Source organism: Phocoena phocoena, chromosome 13 (genome assembly GCF_963924675.1).
Source record: "Phocoena phocoena chromosome 13, mPhoPho1.1, whole genome shotgun sequence".
NCBI lineage: Eukaryota > Metazoa > Chordata > Mammalia > Artiodactyla > Phocoenidae > Phocoena > Phocoena phocoena.
This window is the reverse complement of record NC_089231.1, coordinates 51953777-51979994: the sequence shown is the minus strand read 5'-3', so window position 1 is coordinate 51979994 and position 26218 is coordinate 51953777. Positions and strand designations below refer to the sequence as shown.

Sequence of the window (26218 nt, the reverse complement as noted above, 5' to 3'; positions counted from 1 at the left end):
TAAATTGGTTTCTTGACTGTAGTGTTTTCATTTTATGTGCCCTCTTTGGAGAAAGCAAATTCAAGGATAATATAGATAATAAATTAATTTATTTTAAATATTTGGCAGTCTGTGACCAATGTGCCCTGTTGACTTACAGCTATTTCCCAGAATTTTGTCATTTTTTATGAATAAATCTTATGTCTTGATTCATTCTAAGTACTTACACAGCATTGAAAGTGGAGACTGGATTAGGGAGAAGGACAAGGACCAGTTTTTTTTCTTCTGAGAGCAGAATTTTACTTGAATGATAGCCTTTTAAAATCATAACTATGTCTATAGCTTTCAAAAAGAAAACCTAAAACTGCAAAACTTGCTTCAGAAATTCCTCTAATATTATTATTAAATTATAAATTTATCAAAATATGAAGAAGAGCTATTGAAATGCAAATGAAGTTGGCTTTTGTTAAATCAGTCAACACTACTAATATGATATTAATTTAAATTAATGTCAAATTGTGGAGACAGAAAATAGGTCATGTGTATCCCTCATTGTTTTGTACTAGTGATACTCTTTTCTCTTTTGTATTCAAATTTTAATCATGTGAAACTTAATTTAAAAAATGTAAAATGTATGCATAACTTAAAATATTTAAAAGGAATTTCATGATAATTTAAAATCTACTTCAGTAAAACTTTTTTTCTTCACAGAATATAAATCTTAGCAACATTTAGTTTCCATCTGTAAGTAGTAGGTACATTTTTCTGGTGTTAGTATTGCCAAAGGTCATCTCTTTGATATTAGATTAATTTACCATATGAAGGTCATTCACATAGCTGCATTCTAGTTCCCTCTTGGCGGTTTATTGCCTACCAAAAATACATACTTCTTTACATTCCATAGCATTGTATGTTCATATGGGTACATAAAGAAGTATGTACTCTGAGTAGGTATTACTAAGTTGTTAGCTGTAAAAACACGAAATGTTTTATTTTCCCATTTGTTAGTAAAACATTCAGCTTACTGATGGAGAGAAATGGTAGATCATTTGCAGAGACTATCAAAGACTATAACAAATTTACCTGAGGCATGGCATTAGTGCCATTCATGGTTCCTTGTTTTTGGTGGACATACACTTTTAAACTTTGACCAGTTATCTGTTGAACTTTGTCCTGGTTTGGTTCTGCAAGAGATCCATAGTATCAGTGGGGATATACAGAGTGTATTTCAGATATTGGTAAGATCAGCCTAGTGTTTCTTCATAGTCTTCAGAGGAAATTTCTTCTTATTTTGTAGTTTGCTTCTAAATCCTACAAGTAGACAATAATTAATTTGGTGCAAATTCTTTTTACAAACTAAATGTCTTATTAAAAACTTAACAGCCAATTAGTACTTCTGATATTAACTCTAAAGTTGAAAAGACAAGGAGAAAAACCTGATCTTTTTAGGGTGTAAATGAACTGAATTTTTAAAGATGATGATTTTTTTTTGTTAGGTTTTTTAAGGTCATAGATAAGAACTCATGATCATTTGAAAACTTCTTTGTTGTTCCTTTCTTTTTATTAGTTACTTACCTGAATTTTGCACTTTGGTGCTCCTTTTGGGTTAAATATAAATTTAGATAGATGAATTAATATCTAATTTTGGTGAGTTGAGTTGTTTTGATTCTTTGATTTTTTTTAATATAAAGGATAAGTACCAGAACAGTACTGTCCAAAGTCTCACTTAAAAACAGCCAAAAAGTATTAGCCTATGAGCAGTTGAGTTTAGCTTGATCATTTAGCATGAAAAGAAATTGTAATTGGTGAGTTGCCTTTTATTACTGTGGTATTAAAAGGTTAATTTAAAAGAAAAGCATGAGAAATTTTCCTATTTGAGAAAGGAGGGGAAGAAAAGACACAGAAAGTAGAATTTCTGCAGCCTGTGATAAAAAGCTAGTGCAGCTTAGAGAGAGCAAATTGGAATGTAGCGGCAGATAGCCCAGTGCTACAGCAGTTTCAGCAATGCAGAGTTAGAGTTTCACCATGCACATTCTGATTTATTTTTGTGCCCAACTATTAGAGTTGGCATTAAAAAGTATTTTGTGATCTACCAAGTATCTTGGTTGACTAAACCTTGAAATAGTTAATAGTTTTTAAACGGTAGTATACTTTGGAAGCAGGATGTGATTTACTAGGGATGCAAAACCACCATTTAATCTGAAACAATAAAAACGAACTCTTTAATAATGTAAATGACAGGAATGGATTTGTACAAGTTTGAGATCCAGAATTACCTGTCATGATATTTAACAGCGTTCCTTTTTATACTACATAAGCTCTCTACTTGAACTGTGAAACTAGGCTGTGCCCAGATAGAATTTAATCTGACAATAAAAAACATGTATCGAGTCAGTAATAGGTAAGCATGCAGAAAGTCATAAGCATCCTTAAAAGTACAGGCCTGTGGTGCTGTGTTACCTGTAAGCTTAGTGTCATGCAGCGTTAGCAGCAGGAAGAGAGATAAAGACCTAGAGAGTCACATCAGCAGCAGCCATCTCATCTTGATGGTTTCTTCACTCTATTTGCTGAATTAGCGCTTCTTTTCATGAGCCGGGTGAAGTAAGGGGGAAGAAACAGTGAACACAGAACCTCACCTTTTAAGATAAATTTGAAAAACAAATGAACAAACAAAAATAAGTCAGCCATCTTTTCCCTCTCCCTTCCCTTATGCTTAGGGGAAAAGAAAAAAAACTACAGTAAAATTGAATCAGCGTTGGCCATTTGATTTGGAATGTCGTTATTACTAGTATTGCAGTTATAAGCACCTTGTATCTGCTGGACAGAAAGTTAAGCTACGGAGGAAGCTTGCTACAACAGCCAAGAAAATGAACCTCACTTATTTCTCAGATGGAATGCTTCAGAATTGGGGAAAAAGTTGCAGAGGAGGTTAATTTTATAATCTAAAAAAGACATAAAAACCCAACAAAAACCAAAACACACCTTGCTCCCCCCAAGTAACTGTAGACATTCACCCTGTTTTCTTTGCGCACCAGAATACATTGGGGTCTTCTGACTTCTCAGGAAATATTCTGCATCTTTCTTGCTGTGAGATTATTTTTGTTTGTTTTAGTTTCCAGGATTAAATGGTAGATCTGTATTGAAGCTACCTTGTCATATCCCGAGGTCAAGTCTGCAAGCAAGGTCAGGACTTCCACATGGTCACTACAAAGGTTAACTTATATTCTTCCCTCAGTGGCCACAGGCTGAACTGTTACAGCTTTATAGGCAGCTAAGCATTTGAAACATGCACTCCCAGGCAAACAGACTCTCTTGTGCCTCTCTCTTCCCTGACCATATTTAGTCAACCATAGCAAAAAATAGTCTCTCAGCTGTCGATTGTCGATCCAGAAGCTGAGGAAGCCTCTATCTTGCTTTCTGCCTATTGATTGTTCATCCTGCGGTCCAAACACTGCCTTGCCATTTGTCCTGCCTTTTTTTTTTCCCCAAAGTACTGCCAAATAAAGCGGTCTCTCATGTTTCCACTTACACATCCCAGATTTTCACTGAGCTTGCGCTGAGACTAAGAAAGCCTGATGCGGCTGTCACTAAACTTAGATGCACTGCAGAGAAAAAAAGAAAGAGGAAAAATATTACCCTGGTTAGTAGCAAGACAGTCTTTAGACAGATATGGAACAAGTAAAATCCCTCTGCTGCCAAAATATGTTTCATGACCTGATTTTTTTATTGGTAAAAAATCAGGATAATGATATTTTATACAGCTAAAGGCCTGAAGGGATTTTGTAGTGTTACCTTTTAGAGCTAATTGTTGCTATACACTCTTTTTAAATTTAATAAATAATATTTGAATGGCAAATTTGTAAAAACGGTAAGTAGAACCTATATATTGAGGGTGGAGAGAGATCACTAAGGAAGAAAGGAGTAATGTGTAAATGAAATCTTGGAAATGCTACTTAAAACTTTTAATTCATTGTCAATTTGAGTAAATTGTTTTGTAGTACTTAGGTGAGAAACAGTGTCTGGAATGCTTTTGAGTAATTGTGTACTTTTATATTGAAACTATATATACTTATATAACTATTAAAATGCATTAGTTAAATTTTATTTTATGCTCAAATATGAAGTGGTTTTTTCCTCCCTTCTACATTGCCATTCCACTTTTATTTTCTGAAATAGCATGTAGGCATGATCATGACACACTTTACTACAGACTTAAATAGTCATTAACCTATATGTAACTTTGCCACATAGTGTATGTTGCAGAGGAAAAATACTTTTGCTATAAATTTAATGGCATATTTACCATAAATTTTAATATTGAAGTTTATTTTTTAGCCAAGGAGAAAAAAATATAACATCAAATTCCACAAACCTATGGAGATACAATTTAAGATCTTACAAACCTAAGAATGCCCAAGAGAAACCAACTATACCTTGTTCGTAATTCAAATATAGTCTCTTAAGTATCGATTCAGTTAAGAATCAAGAAAAACGGTTATCAGTTTTCTGAGCTTATTCTCCTAGAAGGGAAATTTGTCCTTGACATTCTTTTTGTCTTTAGCATTTAATAACATAGCAGTTTAATTTTTTTGGATGGCTGTTTTAAAACAGTGACATAAAGAATGCTTCTGTAGATATTTGGCAGTTTTAAAGAGTCAGCTTTTCTAGATATTGAAATAATTTTAGACACATTGTGATAAGATGACACATCTCAGAGTGTTAAGATAGGTTAATTTTCAGGTTTCTAAATTACCCCATATTTGCTGACCATTTTGTAGCAGTAAAAGTACCCCCCCTCCAAGCAAACACTCATATAGTGTATGAAGGTCCAGGTACTCTTCTAAGCCCTTTAAAATTTTCATAACGATCCTATGAAATAGGATTTGTGATTCTTCTCACATTTTATAGATGAGGAAACTGAGGCACAGAAGGTAAGTAACCTGCTCAAGTCATTAGCTCTTCAGTTTGCTGGTGCCAGAATGTGAGCCCAGGTAGTTTGGCTTCAGACTGAGATCTTCACCACTGTGCCTGCTGTTGCTCTGGTTTCTGAAAATGCAAGTAGTTAGGGAATGGACTCTTGGGGACTGGAACATAAACCAAAAATGTAGCATGGTGAGCATTCTTGCTCAGAAAGATGGTTGTTCATTTGATTGTTTCTTCTTTTGTTCCATTCAACTAAACTTTGAGCACCTAATACTGGGTGCACAAAGCGGGTATAAAGATAAGTAAACAATGCTTCCCTGCCTTACATCATAGAAGAGATCATTTTGGTTGTATTATTTTAGGAATGATCGAGTACTCACCTGTACAGGTCTCCTGTAGCCTGCATTGTCATTGCATATGTCTCTCATTTTGAGCTAAATTCTACTACATTACCAAATTCCTAGTTAATGAATTTAAGCTAAATTAATGAACCTTTTAATTACTGTCTGTCATAAAAGAGTTTGTGGGAAGAAAATTAAAGCACACCAAAAAAAGGAATTAAAAAACATTTGAGTCATGTCTATCACTATAAATAGATGAAAGAAAATAAAAACTACCCATACTCATTTACTAAAGTGATGATCACAGATAGCATTTTGGTATATACCCTCCTAGACTTCTTGTCTCCATCCATTTAGATAGGGGTGTGTATTGAATAAAAATGTATTCAGACCGTTACATACTAACCTGGTTTTAGCATGCCCTACAGAACTTCTACTTGGGATTCATCAACTTTTTAATTAAGTTTCTTTATGGATTCTGGACTAGCATGCTTAAACTATATTTGAGGGATTGTTCTTTAACTCAGCAAGCATTTATTGAACACCTAATATGTGCTGTTGTGCCATTCTGATGTCTTTTTACATTAAGTAATACTAATATGTAAGGCCTCCTCAGTTTAGCTACTGTGGTTTATTTGGAAAAATGTTGCCCATCTCTGAAGAAAGATTGCAAAGCATGGCAGATCCTAAAAATGGACCCAGCGCCATTTGACTGTTACATACCATGCAGACAGCTGCTTGTCCCCTCTGCTTCTTAGAACTCATTTGTTCATCATTCAGCAAACGTTTGAGTATTACCATGTGCCAGGGATTATGCTAGGCACCACTATTAGTTGTTCCGGAACTTAATGCTTCTTTGGCAGTATTCACAAATGCCTGCTTAACTGGTAGTAAGATCTTATCCTTAAATTATCCATGTCCTTAACCTTTGGAAAACAACCAGACTGAGAAATAAAGAAGAGTGTTTGAACGTTAGGGAAAGTATCTTCAAATCTCGTACTGTGCTCCACAAGTGAGAGTCTGTTGGCTTAGTATAGTTACTGATTTATTGAGCTGTAACACCCTTATCCCGGCAACTCTGTGGACCTCAGTTCTTGCAACCTAAAAACAGAATCCTCTTAATTAACTAAGGTTCTGTGGGGAACAGCTGACCTTTGGTTATATTGTGGGTTCCTCAGATTGTCTACCCCATGAGAAGAAAGGAGACAGACCACTCAGAGCTGCTCTGGACATGAGGGTGAGGGGACCAGGGGCTATTCTGTTTTTTTCTTAACTCATCTTGCAGGCTAGACCCAAAGATTGGCTTTTTTCTTGAGGCATCATATTATTTGTTTGTGTTTGTTTGCTTTTTGTGGGGGGAAGATCCGGAATGAACATTAATTAGCAGCTTTCTAATTAAGATGAGAGGGTTATAGGTCTCTGTTAAAATTAATCTACCTCAAATCTCCAGTGTAGAAGAATTCTAAATAATTTATGTGGATATTCCACCTTCAAGGAAGTGGAGCATAACTTTCCACTCAAGTTTAGGCTGCGCATAGTGACTTCTTTCCAAAGAGTATGTGGTATATTTTAGTGTTCTATAGTATAGAAAAGGGGAAAAAGAGTAATTCTGTGATGGAGAAACCTCACAAACACTACCTCAGCCAGATGATCAAGGTTAACATCGACAGTGATAAGTCATGTTTATAGTGTGTACCCTTGATGTGACGTGATGAAGAGGCAGGCACTACCTTTGAGACCTTCTTCTTCAAAACTCATAACCCCAGTGTAATCATGGGAAAACACCAGACAAATTCCAGCTGAGGGACAGTCTACAAAATAACTGATTAGTACTCCTCAACATTGTCAACATCATCAAAAACAAGGAACGTCTAAGAAACTGTCACAGCCAAGGGGAGCCTAAGGAGCCATGACAACTAAATGTAATGTGGTATTCTGGGGCAGAAAAAGAACATGAAATAAAACTAAGGAAGTTGGAATGAAGTAGTTAATAGCAGTCAGTGCTGGTTCATTAATTAACAAATGTTCCATACTAATGTACAATATTAACAGTAGAGGTGAGGAACTCTCTGCAGTATCTTCACAATTCTCTGTAACTCTACAGTGGTTCTGAAATAAAAAGTTTATTTAAAAACAGCAAAAACAAAAATTTACCCACTCCTGGCTAGTTGACCATTGACTTTTACATTAATTTTGATTTGGGGCTATCTGCAATATTTTATCACAACTTAAACCATTTAATCAGGAGTTGATTTTGTTATAGTTCAGTTATCAACAAAATAATAAGTTTAGTCTCATATTCTTTTAAAAGTATATTAGAACAAAAAGTATATTTCAGAATAAATTTTATCGAGACCAATCATATCTTAAAAAGATTTAGTTATTTTAAAGGAAGCCTTTTTTTTTTTTTTGCAGTACGCGGGCCTCTCACTGTTGTGGCCTCTCCCGTTGCAGAGCACAGGCCCCGAACGCACAGGCTCAGCGGCCATGGCTCACGGGCCCAGCCGCTCCACGGCATGGGGGATCTTCCCGAACCGGGGCACAAACCCACGTCCCCTGCATCAGCAGGCGGACTCTCAACCACTGCGCCACCAGGGAAGCCCTAAAGGAAGCCTTTTTAATTTGAGTGCTGATAATTTTGAATTTGTGAAAATTGTGAAATGATTAGATTTGTATGGAAGGGGTATAGAGGATAGATTTGGAAGGGGGCTGTTACAGATGTTCAGAGGAAAGGTAATGAAAGCCTATATAAAGAATATTGGGGCCCCTGGGAAAGAATAGTTTAGTTTTAAAAGGGAAAACCAAGAGAACAAATTGAACGCAGGAGTAAGAAGGAAGGAAAGGGTCTAGAATGATTCCCAGGTTTCTGACTTGGGTGGCTGGTTAAATGGTGGTAAGAATAACCAAAATCAAGAATACAAGAGGAATTCTTGGGAAGGAGAAAAGGGAAATTTGTACTGTGTACTTTATAGGTCTATAATCTTAGAACTGTAATAAAATAACACTATTACATTGAAGAATTTTAGACTCTACTAAAACATTTACCTACATTATATCATTTGATTCTTACAGCAATCTTACAATATTTTACAGAGGTTTCTAAGGAAGTGTTGGTATTTGTTCAGTTAGAGATATGAGATAGAGCTGTTATGGGTGAGAGTGTTTAGTTGAGGCTTCACAGGGCCCGAGTATGGACCTTGGCTTTATTGGTCCATAGAGATGACTAACACTAATTAACACTAATAAAGAATGCCAAATTACTGTTTACAGAAAGAAATATTGCTAAGTGGATTGTAGTACTTACACCATCTGATCAGTAGATTTTTTCCCCTGCAGTGGGGAGAAAGAAATCTACTATGAAAAACTAAGTTAAAATTGGAGATTGATTGGTGAGCAAGACAACTGGTTAGATGATCTTAATTGACAGTACCATCAACCTGTGATGACTTTGCATATGACGATGGACTGAAAACTGATAGCATTCTCCTGATTCTACTGGAGGGTAAATTAGAATACTGGGATTGCTCATCAGGGAGCTTTTTCTATAGATAACGCTGGTGATACACTGACAAATTATTTTTCTCATTCTTTCTCCAGGCTTTGTACGAACCATTTCTTCACTCTCTTTTTAACCAATCATTATTTTCCAGAAAAAGACGTAGTTTTCATCTTTTTAATAATAATTCCATCCTGGTGATTTATCTATCTATCTACTTATCTATCTATCATCCTAATTCGACTTCTGGATCTCCTCTTATAAAAATCTCTTTTTCTTTAGTTATCCATTTGTTTTATTTACTTTATTAACTATTGTCTGCTGTATTCACCTCATTTGCCAATATAACACTGTTACTATGGGAAATCAAAAATTACCATTTCTCTTTAAAATATGTTGCTAATATTATAATAATTTAATCAGTTTAAAATAAAGCATTTGGATTAGTTCAAATTTCTTTCAATTTTTATTTTTAATGATATATTTCTTAATGTTTCAGGATTGTGAGGAAAAAATATTTTAATATGGTTATCCTATAGTGTAATATACAACATTTATGTCAGTGAGACTAACAGAATAGATTTATTCTGAAATAAAAACTTTCTCCTTGAAAATGTTGAATTTTGCATTTTAATATTACGATTTGATATACTTTGTAGAATGTGATCTAGAAGGGACTAGGGTTGTTTTTGTCACTGCCAGCAGTAGCCTGGTACTGCCTTTCCCTTATTCTGACAGTTCAGTTATATATACTGTACTAAGAGAGGAAAAAGCAAAAAGACACAAAGTAATAAGAGTGCAGGGAGGCAATGGGCTTTCAAGAATACATACATATCTATTTATTTTTGTTTATTTATTTATTTTTTTTATAAATTTATTTATTCATTTATTTATTTTTGGCTGTGTTGGGTCTTCGTTTCTGTGCGAGGGCTTTCTCTAGTTGTGGCAAGCGGGGGCCACTCTTCATCGCGGTGCGCGGGCCTCTCACTGTCGCGGCCTCTCTTGCTGCAGAGCACAGGCTCCATACGCGCAGAGCTCAGTATTTGTAGCTCACGGGCCCAGCCGCTCCGCGGCACGTGGGATCTTCCCAGACCAGGGCTTGAACCCACGTCCCCCGCACCGGCAGGCAGACTCTCAACCACTGCGCCACCAGGGAAGCCCTATTTTTGTTTATTTTTATTTAATTTTTTTTTGGCTGTGCTGTGCGGCTTGTGGGATCTTAGTTCCCCGACCAGGCATCGAACCTGGGCCCCGGCAGTGAAAGTGCCAAGTCCTAACCCCTGGACCGCCAGGGAATTCCCTCTATTTCTTTTTAAATGCCTCAGTAACTTTCTGAACCATTGGCTTTTTTTTCTGAGGGACCTCAGGTTTTCTACCTTGTTGACTTAATGAATGCAAGAAGGAAGAACAAGTAAGTGAAAGCTATTAATATCCTCTATTACCACCATTTCTCTCAACACAGTTATAGTACCATTTTTCTTTTCTTTGTATCAGTAACATGTGTTTGGGACTTCCCTGATGATCTAATGGTAAAGAATCCACCTTAGGGCTTCCCTGGTGGCGCAGTGGTTGAGAGTCCGCCTGCCGATGCAGGGGACACGGATTTGTGCCCCAGTCCGGGAAGATCCCACATGCCGCGGAGCAGCTACGCCCGTGAGCCATGGCCGCTGAGCCTGCGAGTCTGGAGCCTGTGCTCCGCAACAGGAGAGGCCGCAAAAGTGAGAGGCCCGCGTACCGCAAAAAAAAAAAAAAAATCCACCTTACAATGCAGGGGATGTGGGTTTGATCCCTGGTCAGGGCACTAAGATCCCACATGCCACAGGGCAACTAAGCCCGCACACCACAACTACTGAGCTCACGCGCCTCAACTAGAGAGCCCGCGTGCCGCAAACTACAGAGCCCACACGCTCTGGAGCCCATGTGCCACAACTACAGAGCCTGCCCGCCACAACTAGAGGGAGAAAACCCATGGGCCTCAACTAGAGAGAGAAAAACCCACGCGCCACAACTAGAGAAGAGAAAACCGCACGCCACAACTAGAGGGACGCCCACACATCACAAAGGAAGATCCCACGTACCTCAACGAAGATCCAGCGTGCCGCAACTAAGACCTGACAGAGCCAAAAATAAATAAAATAATTTTAAAAATGTATTTATCTTATATATTTTTAACATCTTTATTGGAGTATAATTGCTTTACATTGTTCTGTTAGTTACTGCTGTATAGCACAGTGAATCAGCTATACATATATCCCCATATCCCCTTCCTCTTGCATCTCCCTCCTACCCTCCCTATCCCATCACTCTAGGTAGTCACAAAGCACCGAGCTGATCTCCCTGTGCTATGCAGCTACTTCTCACTAGCTATCTGTTTTACATTTGGTAGTGTATATATGTCAATGCCACTCGCTCATTTTGTCTCAGCTTACCCTTCCCCCTTCCTGTGTCCTCAAGTCCATTCTCTACGTCTGTGTCTTTATTCCTGTCCCGCCCCTAGGTTCTTCAGAACCATTTTTAAAAAAATTTTAGATTCCATATATATCTGTTAGCATATGGTATTTGGTTTTCTCTTTCTGACTTAACGTCACTCTATGACAGACTCTAGGTCCATCCGCCTCACTACAAATAACTCAATTTCGTTTCTTTTTATGGCTGAGTAATATTCCATTGTATATATGTGCCACATCTTCTTTACCCATTGATCTTTTGATGGACACTTAGGTTGATTCCATATCCTGGCTATTGCAAATAATGCTGCAATGAACATTGTTGTGCATGACTTTTTATTTATTTTTAAACGTCTTTATTGGAGTATAATTGCTTTACAATGGTGTGTTAGTTTCTGCTTTATAACAAAGAGAATCAGTTATACATATACATGTATCCCCATATCTCCTCCCTCTTGCGTCTCCCTCCCACCCTCCCTATCCCACCCCTCTAGGTGGTCACAAAACACTGAGCTGATCTCCCTCTGCTATGCGGCTGCTTCTCACTAGCTATCTGTTTTACATTTGGTAGTATATATTAGTCGATGCCACTCTCTCACTTCATCCCACCTTACCCTTCCCCCTCCCCGTGTCCTCAAGTCCATTCTCTACATCTGCATCTTTATTTCTGTCCTGCCCCGAGGTTCTTCATAACCTTTTTTTTTAGATTCCATATGTATGTGTTAGCATACAGTATTTGTTTTTCTCTTTCTGACTGACTTCACTCTGTATGACAGGCCCTAGGTTCATCCACCTCACTATGAATAACTCAGTTTCGTTTCTTTTTATGGCTGAGTAATATTCCATTGTATATATGTGCCATTGTATATATGTGCCACATCTTCTTTATCCATTCATCTGTTGATGGACACTTAGGTTGATTCCACGTCCTGGCTATTGTAAATAGAGCTGCAACGAACATTGTGCTTCATGACACTTTCTGAATTATGCTTTTCTCAGGGTATATGCCCAGTAGTGGGATTGCTGGGTCGTATGGTAGTTCTATTTTTAGATTTTTAAGGAACCTCCATACTGTTCTCCATAGTGGCTGTATCAATTTACATTCCCACCAACAGTGCGAGAGGGTTCCCTTTTCTCCACACCCTCTCCAGCATTTATTATTTGTAGATTTTTTGATGATGGCCATTCTGACTTGTGTGAGGTGATACTTCACTGTAGTTTTGATTTGCATTTCTCTAATTAGTGATATTGAGCATCTTTTCATGTGTTTGTTGGCAATCTGTATATCTTCTTTGGAGAAATGTCTATTTAGGTCTTCTGCCCATTTTTGGATTGGGTTTGGTTTTTTGATATTGAGCTGCATGAGCTGCTTGTAAATTTTGGAGATTAATCCTTTGTCAGTTGCTTCATTTGCTAATATTTTCTCCCATTCTGAGGGTTGTCTTTTCATCCTGTGTGTGGTTTCCTTTGCTATGCAAAAGCTTTTAAGTTTCATTAGGTCCCATATGTTTACTTTTGTTTTTATTTCCATTTCTCTAGGAGGAGGGTCAAAAAGGATCTTGCTGTGATTTATGCCATAGAGTGTTCTACCTATGTTTTCCTCTAAGACTTTTATAGTGTCTGGCCTTACATTTAGGTCTTTAATCCATTTTGTGTTTATTTTTGTGTATGGTGTTAGGGAGTGTTCTAATTTCATTCTTTTACATGTAGCTGTCCAGTTTTCCCAGCACCACTTATTGAAGCGGCTGTCTTTTCTCCATTGCATATTCTTGCCTCCTTTATCAAAGATAAGATGACCATAGGTGTTTGGGTTTACCTCTGGGGTTTCTACCCTGTTCCATTGATCTATATTTCTGTTTTTGTGCCAGTACCATACTGTCTTGATTACTGTAACTTTGTAGTATAGTCTGAAGTCAAGGGAGCCTTATTTCTCCAGCTCCGTTTTTCTTTCTCAAGATTACTTTGGCTATTCGGGGTCTTTTGTATTTTCATACAGATTGTGAAATTTTTTGTTTTAGTTCTGTGAAAAATGCCATTGGTAGTTTGATAGGGATTGCATTGAATCTGTAGATTGCTTTGGGTAGTATAGTCATTTTCACAATGTTGATTCTTCCACTCAGCAACATGGTATATCTGTCCATCTGTTGGTCTCATCTTTAATTTGTTTCATCAGTGTCTTATAGTTTTCTGAATACAGGTCTTTTACCTCCTTAGGTAGGTTTATTCCTAGGTATTTTATTCTTTTTGTTGCAGTAGTAAATGGGAGTGTTTCCTTAATTGCTCTTTCAGATTTGTCATCATTAGTATACAGGAATGCCAGAGATTTCTGTGCATTAATTTTGTATCCTGCTACTATACCAAATTCATTGATTAGCTCTAGTAGTTTTCTGGTAGCATCTTAGGATTCTGTGTGTATAGTATCATGTCATCTGCAAACAGTGACAGTTTTACTTCTTTTCCAATTTGGATTCCTTTTATTTCTTTTTCGTCTCTGATTGCTGTAGCTAAAACTTCCAAAACTATGTTGAATAATAGTGGTGAGAGTGGGCAACCTTGTCTTGTTCCTGATCTTGGTGGAAATGGTTTCAGTTTTTCACCATTGAGAATGATGTTGGCTGTGGGTTTGACATATATGGCCTTTATTATGTTGAGGTGAGTTCCCTCTATGCCTGCTTTCTGAAGAGTTTTTATAATAAATGGGTTTTGAATTTTGTTGGAAGCTTTTTCTGCGTCTGTTGAGATGATCACATGGTTTTTATCCTTCAGTTTGTTAATATGGTGTATCACATTGATTTATTTGCATGTATTGAAGAATCTTTGCATTCCTGGGATAAACCTCACTTGATCATGGTGTATGATCCTTTTAATGTGCTGTTGGATTCTAGTTTTGTTTTTTTTTTTTTTTTTTTTTTTCTTTTTGTGGTACACGGGCCTCTCACTGTTGTGGCCTCTCCCGTTGCAGAGCACAGGCTCCGGACGCGCAGGCTCAGCGGCCATGGCTCACGGGCCCAGCCGCTCCACAGCATGTGGGATCTTCCCGGACTGGGGCACGAACCCATTTCCCCTGCATCCTCAGGCAGACTCTCAACCACTGCACCACCAGGGAAGCCCGGATTCTAGTATTTTGTTGTGGATTTTTGCATCTATGTTCATCAGTGATATTGACCTGTAGTTTTCTTTTTTCGTAACATCTTTGTCTGGTTTTGGTATCAGGGTGATGATGGTCTTGTAGAATGAGTTTGGGAATGTTCCTTCCTCTGCTATATTTTGGAAGAGTTTGAGAAGGATGAGTGTTAGCTCTTCTCTAAATGTTTCATAGAATTCACCTGTGAAGCCATCTGGTCCAGGGCTTTTGTTTGTTGGAAGATTTTAATCACAGTCTCAATTTCAGTGCTTGTGATTGGTCTGTTTATATTTTCTATTTCTTCCTGGTTCAGTCTTGGAAGGTTGTGCTTTTCTAAGAGTTTGTCCATTTCTTCCAGGTTGTCCAGTTTATTGGCATATAGTTGCTTGTAGTAATCTCTCATGATCCTTTGTATTTCTGCATTGTCAGTTGTTACTTCTCCTTTTTCATTTCTAATTCTGTTGATTTGAGTCTTCTCCCTTGTTTCCTTGATGAGTGTGGCTAATGTTTCATCAATTTTATTTATCTTCTCCAAGAACCAGCTTTTAGTTTTATTGATCTTTGTTTTCGTTTCCTTCATTTCTTTGTCATTTATTTCTGATCTGATCTTTATGATTTCTTTCCTTCTGCTAACTTTGGGGTTTTTTTGTTCTTCTTTCTCTAATTGCTTTAGGTGTAAGGTTAGGTTGTTTCTTTGAGATGTTTCTTGTTTCTTGAGGTAGTATTGTATTGCTATAAACTTCCCTCTTAGAACTGCTTTTGGTGCATCCCGTACGTTTTGGGCCATTGTGTTCTCATTGTCATGTTTCTAGGTATTTTTTGATTTCCTGTTTGATTTCTTCTGTGATCTCTTGGTTATTTAGTATGGTATTGTTTAGCTTTCATGTGTTTGTATTTTTTACGTTTTTTTTTTCCTGTAATTGATACCTAGTCTCATAGCATTGTGGTAGGAAAAGATACTTGATACAATTTCAATTTTCTTAAATTTACCAAGGCTTGATTTGTGATCCAAGGTATGATCTATCCTGGAGAATGTTCCATGAGCACTTGAGAAGAAACTGTATTCTGTTTTTTTTGGGTGGAATGTCCTATAAATATCAATTAAGTCCATCTTGTTTAATGTATCATTTAAAGCTTGTGTTTCTTTATTTATTTTCCTGTTGGTTGATCTGTCCATTAGTGGAAGTGGGTTGTTAAAGTCCCCTACTATGATTGTGTTACTGTCGATTTCCCCTTTTATGGCTGTTAGCATTTGTCTTATATATTGAGGTGCTCCTATGTTGCGTGGATAAATATTTACAATTGTTATATCTTCTTCTTGGATTGATCCCTTGATCATTATGCAGTGTTCTTCTTTGTCTCTTGTAATAGTCTTTATTTTAAAGTCTGTTTTGTCTGATATGAGAATTGCTACTCCATCTTTCTTTTGATTTTCATTTGCATGGAATATCTTTTTCCATCCCCTCACTTTCAGTCTGTATGTGTCTTTAGGTCTGAAGTGAGTCGCTTGTAAACAGCATGTATACAGGTCTTGTTTTTGTATCCATTCAGCCTGTCTGTGTCTTTTATAGTTAGAACATTTTATCCATTTACATTTAAGGTAGTTATCAATATGTATGTTCCTATTACCATTTTTGTAGTTGTTTTGGGTTTGTTATTGTAGGTCTTTTCCTTCTCTTGTGTTTCCTGCCTAGAGAAGTTCCTTCAGCATTTGTTGTAAAGTTGGTTTGGTGGTGCTGAATTCTCTTAGCTTTTGCTTGTCTGTAAAGGTTTTAATTTCTCTGTCGAATCTGAATGAGATCCTTGCTGGGTAGAGTAATCTTGGTTGTAGGTTTTTCCCTTTCATCACTTTAAATATGTCCTGCCACTGCCTTCTGGCTTGCGGATTTTCTGCTGAAAGATCAGCTGTTAACCTTACGGGGATTCCCTTGTATGTTATATGTTGCTTTTCCCTTGCTGCTTTTAATATTTTTTCTTTGTCTTTAATTTTTGATAGTTTGATTAATATGTGTCTTGGTGTGTTTCTCCTTGGATTTATCCTGTATGGGAATCTCTGTGCTTCCTGGACTTGATTGACTATTTCCTTTCCCATATTAGGGAAGTTTTCAACTATAATCTCTTCACATATTTTCTCAGTCCCTTTTTCTCTTCTTCTGCTGCGACCCCTATAATTTGTATGTTGGTGCATTTAATGTTGTCCCAGTGGTCTCTGAGACTGTCCTCAATTCTTTTTATTCGTTTTTCTTTATTCTGCTCTGCGGTAGTTATTTCCACTATTTTACCTTCCAGGTTACTTATCCGTTCTTCTGCCTCAGTTATTCTGCTATTGATTCCTTCTAGAGAATTTTTAATTTCATTTATTGTGTTGGTCATCATTGTTTGTTTGCTCTTTAGTTCTTCTAGGTCCTTGTTACACGTTTCTTGTATTTTTCTCCATTCTGTTTCCAAGATTTTGGATCATTAACTATCATTACTCTGAATTCTTTTTCAGGTAGACTGCCTATTTCCTCTTCATTTGTTTGGTCTGGTGGGTTTTTACCTTGCTCCTTCATCTGCTGTGTGTTTCTCTGTCTTCCCATTTTGCTTAACTTACTGTGTTTGGTGTCTCCTTTTGCTTGCTGCAGGTTTGTAGTTCCCTTTGTTTTTGGTGTTACCCCCAGTGGGTAAGGTTGATTCAGTGGCTTGTGTAGGCTTCCTTGTGGAGAGGACTGGTGCCTGTGTTCTGGTGGATGAGGCTGGATCTTGTCTTTCTGATGGGCAGGACTGCATACGGTGGTATGTTTTGGGGTGTCTGTGAACTTATTATGATTTTAGGCTGCCTCTCTGCCAATGGGTGGAGTTGTGTTCCTGTCTTGCTAGTTTGGCCTGGGGTGTCCAGCACTGGAACTTGCTGGTTGTCAAGTGGATCTGGGTCTTAGTGTTGAGACAGAGATCTCTGGGAGAGCTCTCGCTGGTTGATATTACGTGGGGCCAGGAGGTGTCTGGTGGTCCAGTGTCTGGAACTCAGCTCTCCCACCTCAGAGGCTCAGTACTGACACCCAGCCAGAGCACCAAGACCCTCTCAGCCACATGGCGTAGACAACTGTGGTGAAAATCTTACTGGTGTCTTGGATTTTTCTTTGCTGGGCGATTTATCCAAGCCAAGTTCCCTTTGTCAGAAACATAGCAAGCCAAAACGCTAAGATATCCGAGGTTTGCCGTGAAGACAGGCCTTATTCACACAGCATCCAAGGAGAAGACAGGAGAACAAATTTCAAATCTGTGTCCTATCTTATTATTTTTAATGATTACATTTTGTCTTTATTAAAACTTTTTTCACATGATTTAATGCTTGAATATTCAAAACTCTCCAAAAGAATCATAAAGCTAAATTCCGTTTATCACATGGTCAGGTGTGTAAGGGAACAGATAATTTATGGCATTAGCATCATGATTATGCTAAGTGCAAACAATCAGTAGTATATTGTTGTACCAGTACTTTTCCTCATTAAGAATTTGAGTCAAAATCTACAGAATTTCTAGTATTCTATTTTAATCCACTGAATGAGGAGGTATAGAATCTTTATAATTACTGAAAACGAGCTAAAGCAGGAATCTTTAGCTTTGTATGAGGTCCGTGAATGGAACCTTAGGGGGTTTGGACTCCCTAAGAATTGTATGTAAAGATTTTTATGTGTATTTTCTGGGAGAAAATGGTTCATAGATTTCTAAAGAAGTCTTGTTACCCATAAACAGTGATTGTATCTTCAGTAACAACCACCAAAGGCTGTCTTAAAGTTTTGATTCTCAGTACACCTTGGGTCATAAACCTGTTTAAAAATCTGAGAAAAGCTATAAACTTCCAGATTTGATTACAGTTTTGGAGATTTTTGGATCCTTCAAAACTTGTTCTCAGATGTCTTGGATTTCCTGTTGGGGATTCATAGCTGTTAAGGAAACATGCTCTGGCTCATGTTAGGCCTTAGTCTCATTATTTTAGAGACTTATAGTTTCATTTACACACATTCTTATTTTGCATCTTCAGACTGTTTCTCCATACGTTTATAACATTTCTCTATTAAAAATTTTTCTCTCATATGTATCACCTTACGAAAAACTATCCCGATATGTATCTTACTGTTATTTCTTGTCCTTTTATACTCTATTGGCACAATTTTAAAAGCTTTTCTTTTCTGTGTTTACTGCCTTTTTTAGGTGTGAGGGAAGATTCAATATCTAATACGTATATCAGTGTGTCTGAGCCAAGTCCAATACTCTTTACGGGAGCAGTTATCTTAGGTCTCACTCCTAAAGAAAAACAATTAGTTGATAGATGTATTAAGGGAGATTTTTTCCAAATTACGTTATGAGTTTTCCACACAAAACCTCTATGTTAAGAAAAGTTAGACTGGTTAGGCTTAGGAAAGTTGCTTCTGATTTTATTTTCCTTTTTGAGTGGTAGGCTAGCTTTTTCTCTACAAAGCATGATTTCTTGATAATTAGTTCCCCTGATTTTTTACGGTTTAATCTTTGGTGCTCTTTAGGATAACTTTGTCTTTTTTGCTTTGGAGATACTTTGTTACCATATCTTAAATTTTAAATACTAGATTAATAGTGACCATTTTGTGTGTTTTGATATCAACTGGATTTAGCACTGCTAAATGGCATATATCACATTTTTAATTCTGCAGAGTTCATGATAATCTGCCAGCTACCTAAGATTTGTCTTATCACAATTTTTCCTTCTTAGCTGTTGTTACCTTGTTGTTCTTTACTAACTCTTCGTTAATATATACTATTCCAGTTGAACCTAAGAGATTCCACAAGGCCAACATATATCCTTATTAGGGTATATTTCTTTTACCTTTGGTATTTTTCCTCTCATAATGTATCCCTTTTGTAGCACTCCCATTCTGTTTTGATTCTGTTCTCCAAACAGCAATAATTTGTTTACCTCTTACAATATCAAAAGGCTGTGTATTTAAGATTTAGAATTTTTTTTTTTTTTTTTGCGGTGCGCGGGCCTCTCGCTGTTGTGGCCTCTCCCGTTGTGGAGCACAGGCTCTGGATGTGCAGGCTTAGCGGCCATGGCTCACGGGCCCAGCCGCTCCGCGGCATGCGGAATCTTCCTGGACCAGGGCACGAACCCGTGTCCCCTGCATCGGCAGGCGGACTCTCAACCACTGCGCCACCAGGGAAGCCCGATTTAGAAATTTTGAATTTCTTTTTGTCTCTAAGGGCATAATTTTCTTTAAAGAGAAGTATATTCATTTGATTTTAAAAGTTTCTTTTGAATATTTTTTCTAAAGAAAATATTTAATTAAATATTTGACTTTCAGTGCAATGCGTGTTTTACTGTCGAAATTACCAAGACCGTGGATTGTGGATGAGAAGAAAGATGATGGTTATACTGCCTTGCATCTGGCTGCCCTCAATAATCATGTAGAAGTGGCTGAACTGTTGGTACATCAGGTAGGAAAAGCAGTTCAGTAATTTTTAACAATTTTGGGTCATTGCTATCTATTTTTTACTTCATCAGCTACTTATTAGTTGATAATAAGTAAAATCCCATGATGATGGGATCTTACAGCAAAATCCCATGATGATGCAGATTCAGATATAATATAACTTTAGTCTTCCGCCTAACATTAGTTTTTGTTTTTATTTTTGTTTTCCCTGGCTGCGCCACACAGCATATAGAATCTTAGTTCCCCAAGCAGGGATCGAACTTGTGCCCCCTTCAGTGGAAGCATGGAGCCCTAAACACTGGACCACCAGGGAATTCCCCTAACATTGGTTCTTAAATGGAGGGAGTTAGTGGTGTGTGTGGGGAGAAGGGGGTGGGGGGGCGGGGAATCCTTCAGTCTCCAGTATTCTCTCTGCATAGTCTTCCTGGTTTGGTCCAACAAAATAGGCATCAATGAAAAGGGATTTTCCAGAATCACTGCCACTATTGTGGAAGTATCACTGTGCTGTAGCACCAAGAACCATCATGTTGATATCTAAGCTGGTGTGGGCAGTTGCCACCAGGTAACACCAGGCTGCAGCTAGGATCTAGGGATGCAGTTCATGACTACTGCTGGACCCCTTGGATAGCAGCATAGGCTCACCTTGGTCATTTCATTCATCTCAGGAATAAGATGCTCTACATTTTTATGAGATTGGATTTTGGGGGAAACCCATTTATTGCAATTTTATGATATTTTGGTGTATTCAGCAAAATTTTAAAATGCTTCAGTCAAGCATATGCCATAGCTAAGCACTAAAGTTCCCAAAGAATTATCTGTGATCCCTGACTTCAAGGAACTTACAGTCTAGTTAAGAAGATGAAACGGCAGAAAAATTTGGTAGATAGTACATTATGTGTAATTAGGTCATAGATCATAAGATAGACATTCCATAAACTACAGAAGTTTAGGTAAAAAAATAGTTCAAAAGTTAAACAAACCTTTCTCCTGCCATTGTAAGCCTTTATTATTAAAATTAATTTTCTTAGAAGTGTTGTTAATTATGATAAATTCCTTTTCATCCAAAATCCAAACGACTGACCTTAAGCCAGTACCACACTGTCTTGGTTATTGTTGCTATATTATAGTAAGTCTTGAAATCAGTTAGAGTAAGTCCTCTAAATTTGTTTTTCTTTCTAAGAACTACTTTAATGTTCTAGATCTTTGGAATTTCCCAGTACATTTTAGAATCAGGTTATTAGTTTCTATTAAAAGTCGTTGGGGGAGTTTGATTGCTCTTGCACATATTAGGTTTATCTTTAAGTAATTTTTTTGATCCTATTGGTAAATTGTATTGTTTTAAAATTTCAATTTCCAGTTATGTATTGCTAATATATAGAGTTGCAATTTTTAAAACATTTACCATGTATCTTGTGACCTTGCTTAAATTACCATTGGTCATTAGGAAAACAGAAATTACACCAACACTACTAATCACCAACTACAATGACTAAAATTAAAAATGCCAACAAAACCAGGTGTTGATTAGGATGTGGAGCAGTTAGAATTCACAAACGTTGCTGGTGTTTTTCAGGGTAGCCATGTTGAAAAAGAGTTTAGCAGTTTCTTATAAAGTTAAACATATATTCATCCCAGCAGTCTCACGTCTAGATATGTATCCAAGAGAAATGAGGGCACATTTCCACGAAATACTTCTACTAAATACTTGTAGCAGCATTATTTGTAATAGCCCTAAACTGAAAGCAAACCAAATGTTCATCAACTAGTGTCTGAATAAACAAATTATGGTATATCCATACAATGAATACTACTTTGGAAAATCTAAATGATGGAAAAAAGTTCAGCAAACTTAAAAGGAGATCCCTCACTTTCTGCATTTATATGAGAACAGACATGATAAGAAAAGAAGCTGAGGGAATTCACTGGTGGTCCATTGGTTAGGACTCAGCACTTTCACTGCCATGGGCCATCGCTGATCGGTTGCTGGTTGGGGAGCTAAGATCCCATAAGCCACGCGGCACGGCCAAAAAAAAAAAAAAAAGGAAAACAAGATGAGATCAGGAGCCTAATGATTGCACTCAAAGAAACATAAATAGTAAAAACAATCCAGAAACTCCCACCTTCCCGAACATGTCATAGCATGTTCAGACCAACCAAAGTCCCGTAAGGGAGTTTCAGCTCTACCTGATGCACCAAGCAGGTGCACAGGTAGGGGTGTCAGAGTTGTGATCATAGGGCATGAATGGTTCTAAGACACAAATGGAATGATACAGTTTACTTTTTGACTCTGTAGCCCTCTACTTAATTTTAGTATTTTTTAAAAATTCATTATTATTTTTTATCATGCCAGACATGGTGCTAGGCATTTTGACATGTTATTTTTCTTAATCCTCACATTGACCCCTGGAATAGGTTGTGCCCTTACCATTTTGGAGCTGAGGAAATAGGCATGAAATGATACAGTGCTTGCTTAAACTCACAAAGTGCATAGCTGACAACACTTGAACCCAGGTCCACTGACACTGTGTTCATTGCTTTTGCTTCTCCGTCCCTTTCCTCTGTGCTTGGCATCAGCTGTTCTCATGGTCCTTTGTCTATCTCAGGGCCCTGGTGGGACTTTCTGCTCTTCCTTCAATAAGTGTTTGTATGTACTAATTAAGCGTTATCTTCTTCTCACCCTCCAGCAGAGTTCCTTTTCACTGAATGAGGAAGAGCTCAATTATGCAGCAAGAGGAACTGACCTTATTAGGTCATTAAAAGAAATCTAGATCCAATGTGAAGACTCATTAATATATTTTCAGGAAATATTTACAGTTAAAATGAGCTGATTATGTCCATTGCTCTATAATGGAGATTAAAAGGGAGCTGTGTTTGTATTGTACTTTGTCCTTTAACTGTTCTTAGATGGAATCACCATAATAAAAATAATTATTTTAAACTTGCTGTTATACTTCAGAAAGTTTGCTGCCCTATCCACTTCTTCCTATGTTACCATATGAGAACAAGGTCCCAGCCCCTAGGAAGGGGGTGTGGTCAGTAGTGTCCAGTGTACTGATTCTTTGCCAAGAGTTAGTTTAGTATGCTTCCCTCTTGTCACATTCAACTGTGTATGCCTTGTTCTTCTTCAGGGTAACGCAAACCTGGATATCCAGAATGTGAACCAGCAGACTGCCCTACACCTTGCTGTTGAGCGGCAGCACACCCAGATTGTGAGGGTAACGTGTCTACTAAAGTGAATCTTTGCTTATTAAATCATACTTTGTTAGATTTCTCAAAAGGCATAGCTGGAGGTAAAAATTATGATTTTAGGCTAATATTTTACATCAGTTGAGTAAAGAGTTTTAATTTGTAATAAGGAAAATCTTAAGATTCTGATATTCAAAGTCTTTATAATTTTGTTGCCAGATTTGTAAATTGCCAGAATATTAAATCAGAGGATTTCAGAGTAACTTACAAATTTGTTTTTTTAAAAAGTATACTCCCTTTTAATTATAATTGAGAGTGAACTGTAATTAAAGGCTTCGGCTAGACATTTGCTGAACAGGTTCCAAAAAAGCTGACATGTATATTTTTATTTTACTAATCTGGTGATTCCAGTCAAAATACTTGAAAGATTATCTGTTTACAACTTTTTTGTAGAGCAGTGATTCTTAAAGTTTGGAGGCTGAAGCAGCAGCATCAGCATCACCTGAGACTTTGGTAGAAAAGTCAATTCCTGGGCCCCACCTCAGACCAACCAAATCAGAACCTCCAAGGGTGGGAACTAGCAATCTGTGGTTTAACAGGTCCCCAGGTAATTGTGATGCATGTTCAAATTTGAGAAACTGTCCTGCAGAGACATTATATAATCTTTTTGAAACAAAGCAAGCAAAACAAAAGAAAACAGTAATTAGCCAAGACAGGTAGGACCATGTGCTTGAGATTGGTTTCTTTGTATGGTATTTTTCTAAAACTCTGATAGCATTTACAGAAATGATTAGGGAACTTGTTAAAGCACTGTAAGCAAGGTTTTATGTTTACCACTTAAAATATCGATTGAGGGCTTCCGTGGTGGCTCAGTGGTTAAGAATCCGCCTGCCAATGTAGGGGACACGGGTTCGAGCCCTGGTCCGGGAAGATCCCACATGCCGCGGAGCAACTAAGCCCGTGCGCCACAACTACTGAGCCTGCGCTCTAGAGCCCGCGAGCCACGACTGCTGAGCCCATGTACCACAACTACTGAAGCCCACGTGCCTAGAGCCTGTGCTCCGCAACAAGAGAAGCCACTGCAGTGAGAAGCCAGTGCACCACAACCAAGAGTAACCTGCACTCGCTGAAACTAGAGAAAGCCCGCCTGCAGCAATGAAGACCCAACACAGCCAAAAATAAATAAATATATTTTAAAAAATTGATTGAGATATATCAATTATGTGTTATATGTAAGAGATTGCAGTTTAGCAAACACTTCACGTTTATTATTATTTAAAATTCCCCTTGCCAAAAATTCTTCATTTCTCTGATATTTGGACTTATAACCCTTATAACCATACATTTGGAGAAAATTAACCAAAGAGAATGGAAATAAATAACTTGCTTATTTAAATAATAGAAGAATTTTGAACATTATGATTTGGTCCTATTGGAAATACTTAAAATATCGCAACTCACATATCTGAAATTAAAATGAGAAAAAAAATGTCCTAAATTTCCCCCAGTTATCTTGATCTTAGAGTAGATTAATTGAGCAACATTTTGGTTCTTATTTCTTTCTGCTTTCTCTAATTCAATATATTTGAATAACCAGGTTCATCATTATTTGTAAGGAGTCACAGGGTTGGGTATAGAGTAATTTAGCAAGCAAATACATAAGAATAATTAACTTTCATGGCAACCCCGTCAGATAGGTCCAGGGCTCTCACACTGTTACTTTAGAGATGTTGTAACTTCTTGTGGGTGGAATACTTTACCAAAATAAGATGTTTTTCTCTTCTAGCTTTTGGTCCGTGCAGGTGCCAAATTAGATATTCAGGATAAGGATGGGGATACTCCTTTGCATGAAGCTCTGAGGCATCACACTTTGTCTCAGCTACGTCAGCTTCAAGATATGCAAGATGTGGGGAAGGTCGATGCTGCCTGGGAGCCATCCAAAAACACCGTGAGTAAAGATAATCTTTAATTCAGTGCCAGTGGGAGCATCTTTTAATGCAGAGGCTTATATTTATGGCTAATTTAACTTGCACCTGATAAGATATTTCATCAGAGCTACAAATGTACAAATTTAGTTTATGAGCTAAATACTAGTCAATGCTAACTGTATTGTTTTGCATTCTTACTAAAAGTTGTTTGGTTCTCCTTTTATAAGTTTAGCCATTCAAACAGGAGTATTGTATCTTTTTGTGGTTTGAATTTGCATTTCCTTATGACTGCTGGTATTGAACATCTTTTCATTTGCTTGTTCACCACTCATGTATATTTGATGAAGTGTCTCTTCAGACCTTCTTCATTATTTTGTTGAGCTGTTTTCTTACTACTAAGTTTTGAGGGTTCTTTTTATAAACTGAATACAAGTTCTTTATCAGATATGTGGTATGCACATACTTTCTCCCAGTCTGTAACTTGTCTTTTCATTCTTTCTAAAAATTTTATTTATTTATTTATTTATTTTTGACTGTGTTGGGTCTTCATTGCTGCACACGGGCTTTCTCTAGTTGCAGCGAACGGGGGCTGCTCTTCATGGTGGTGTGTGAGCTTCTTGTTGTGGTGGCTTCTCGTGTTGCGGAGCATGAGTTCTAGGTGTGCGGGCTTCAGTAGTTGTGGCACACGGGCTTAGTTGCTCCATGGCATGTGGGATTCCCAGACCAGGGCTCGAACCCATGTCCCCTGCATTGGCAGGTGGATTCTTTTTTTTTTTTTGCGGTATGCGGGCCTCTCACTGTTGTGGCCTCTCGCGTTGTGGAGCACAGGCTCTGGACGCGCAGGCTCAGCGGCCATGGCTCACGGGCCCAGCTGCTCCGCGGCATGTGGGATCTTCCCGGACCGGGGCACGAACCCGTGTCCCCTGGATCGGCAGGTGGACCCTCAACCACGGCGCCACCAGGGAAGCCTGGCAGGTGGATTCTTAATCACTGCGCCAGTAGGGAAGCCCTCTTTTCATTCTTTTAACAGTATTTTTCAAAGAGCAGAGGTTCTTAATTTTAATGAAGTCTGATTGACCAATTTTTCTTTTATTGTTTGTGTCCTGAGAAATCTTTGCTAAATCCAAGGTCACTAAGGTTTTCTCCTATTTTGTACTAGAAGTTTATAAAGTTTTAGCTGTTAACATTTAGGTCTGTGATTCATTTTGAGTTAATTTTTATATGCATAATATGAGGTATGGGTCAAAGTTCTTTTTTGTTTTTTGTTCGTTTGTGGATATACAGTCATTCCAGCCCCATTTGTTTGAAAAGACTCTCTTTTTCTACTGAATTGCCTGTTGTGCCTTT

General features: G+C 37.6%; 1 protein-coding gene across 1 annotated transcript in view; it reads left to right on the top strand.

Moving 5' to 3' along the window:
• MIB1 (MIB E3 ubiquitin protein ligase 1) overlaps positions 1–26218 on the top strand; it is a 113233-nt gene that overhangs the window by 71516 nt on the left and 15499 nt on the right. Inside the window, exons 13-15 of the mRNA XM_065889712.1 lie at positions 19629–19761; positions 22886–22972; positions 24730–24891. Of these exons, the coding sequence (XP_065745784.1) occupies positions 19629–19761; positions 22886–22972; positions 24730–24891 (382 nt within the window). The remainder of the gene's footprint in view (positions 1–19628; positions 19762–22885; positions 22973–24729; positions 24892–26218) is intronic.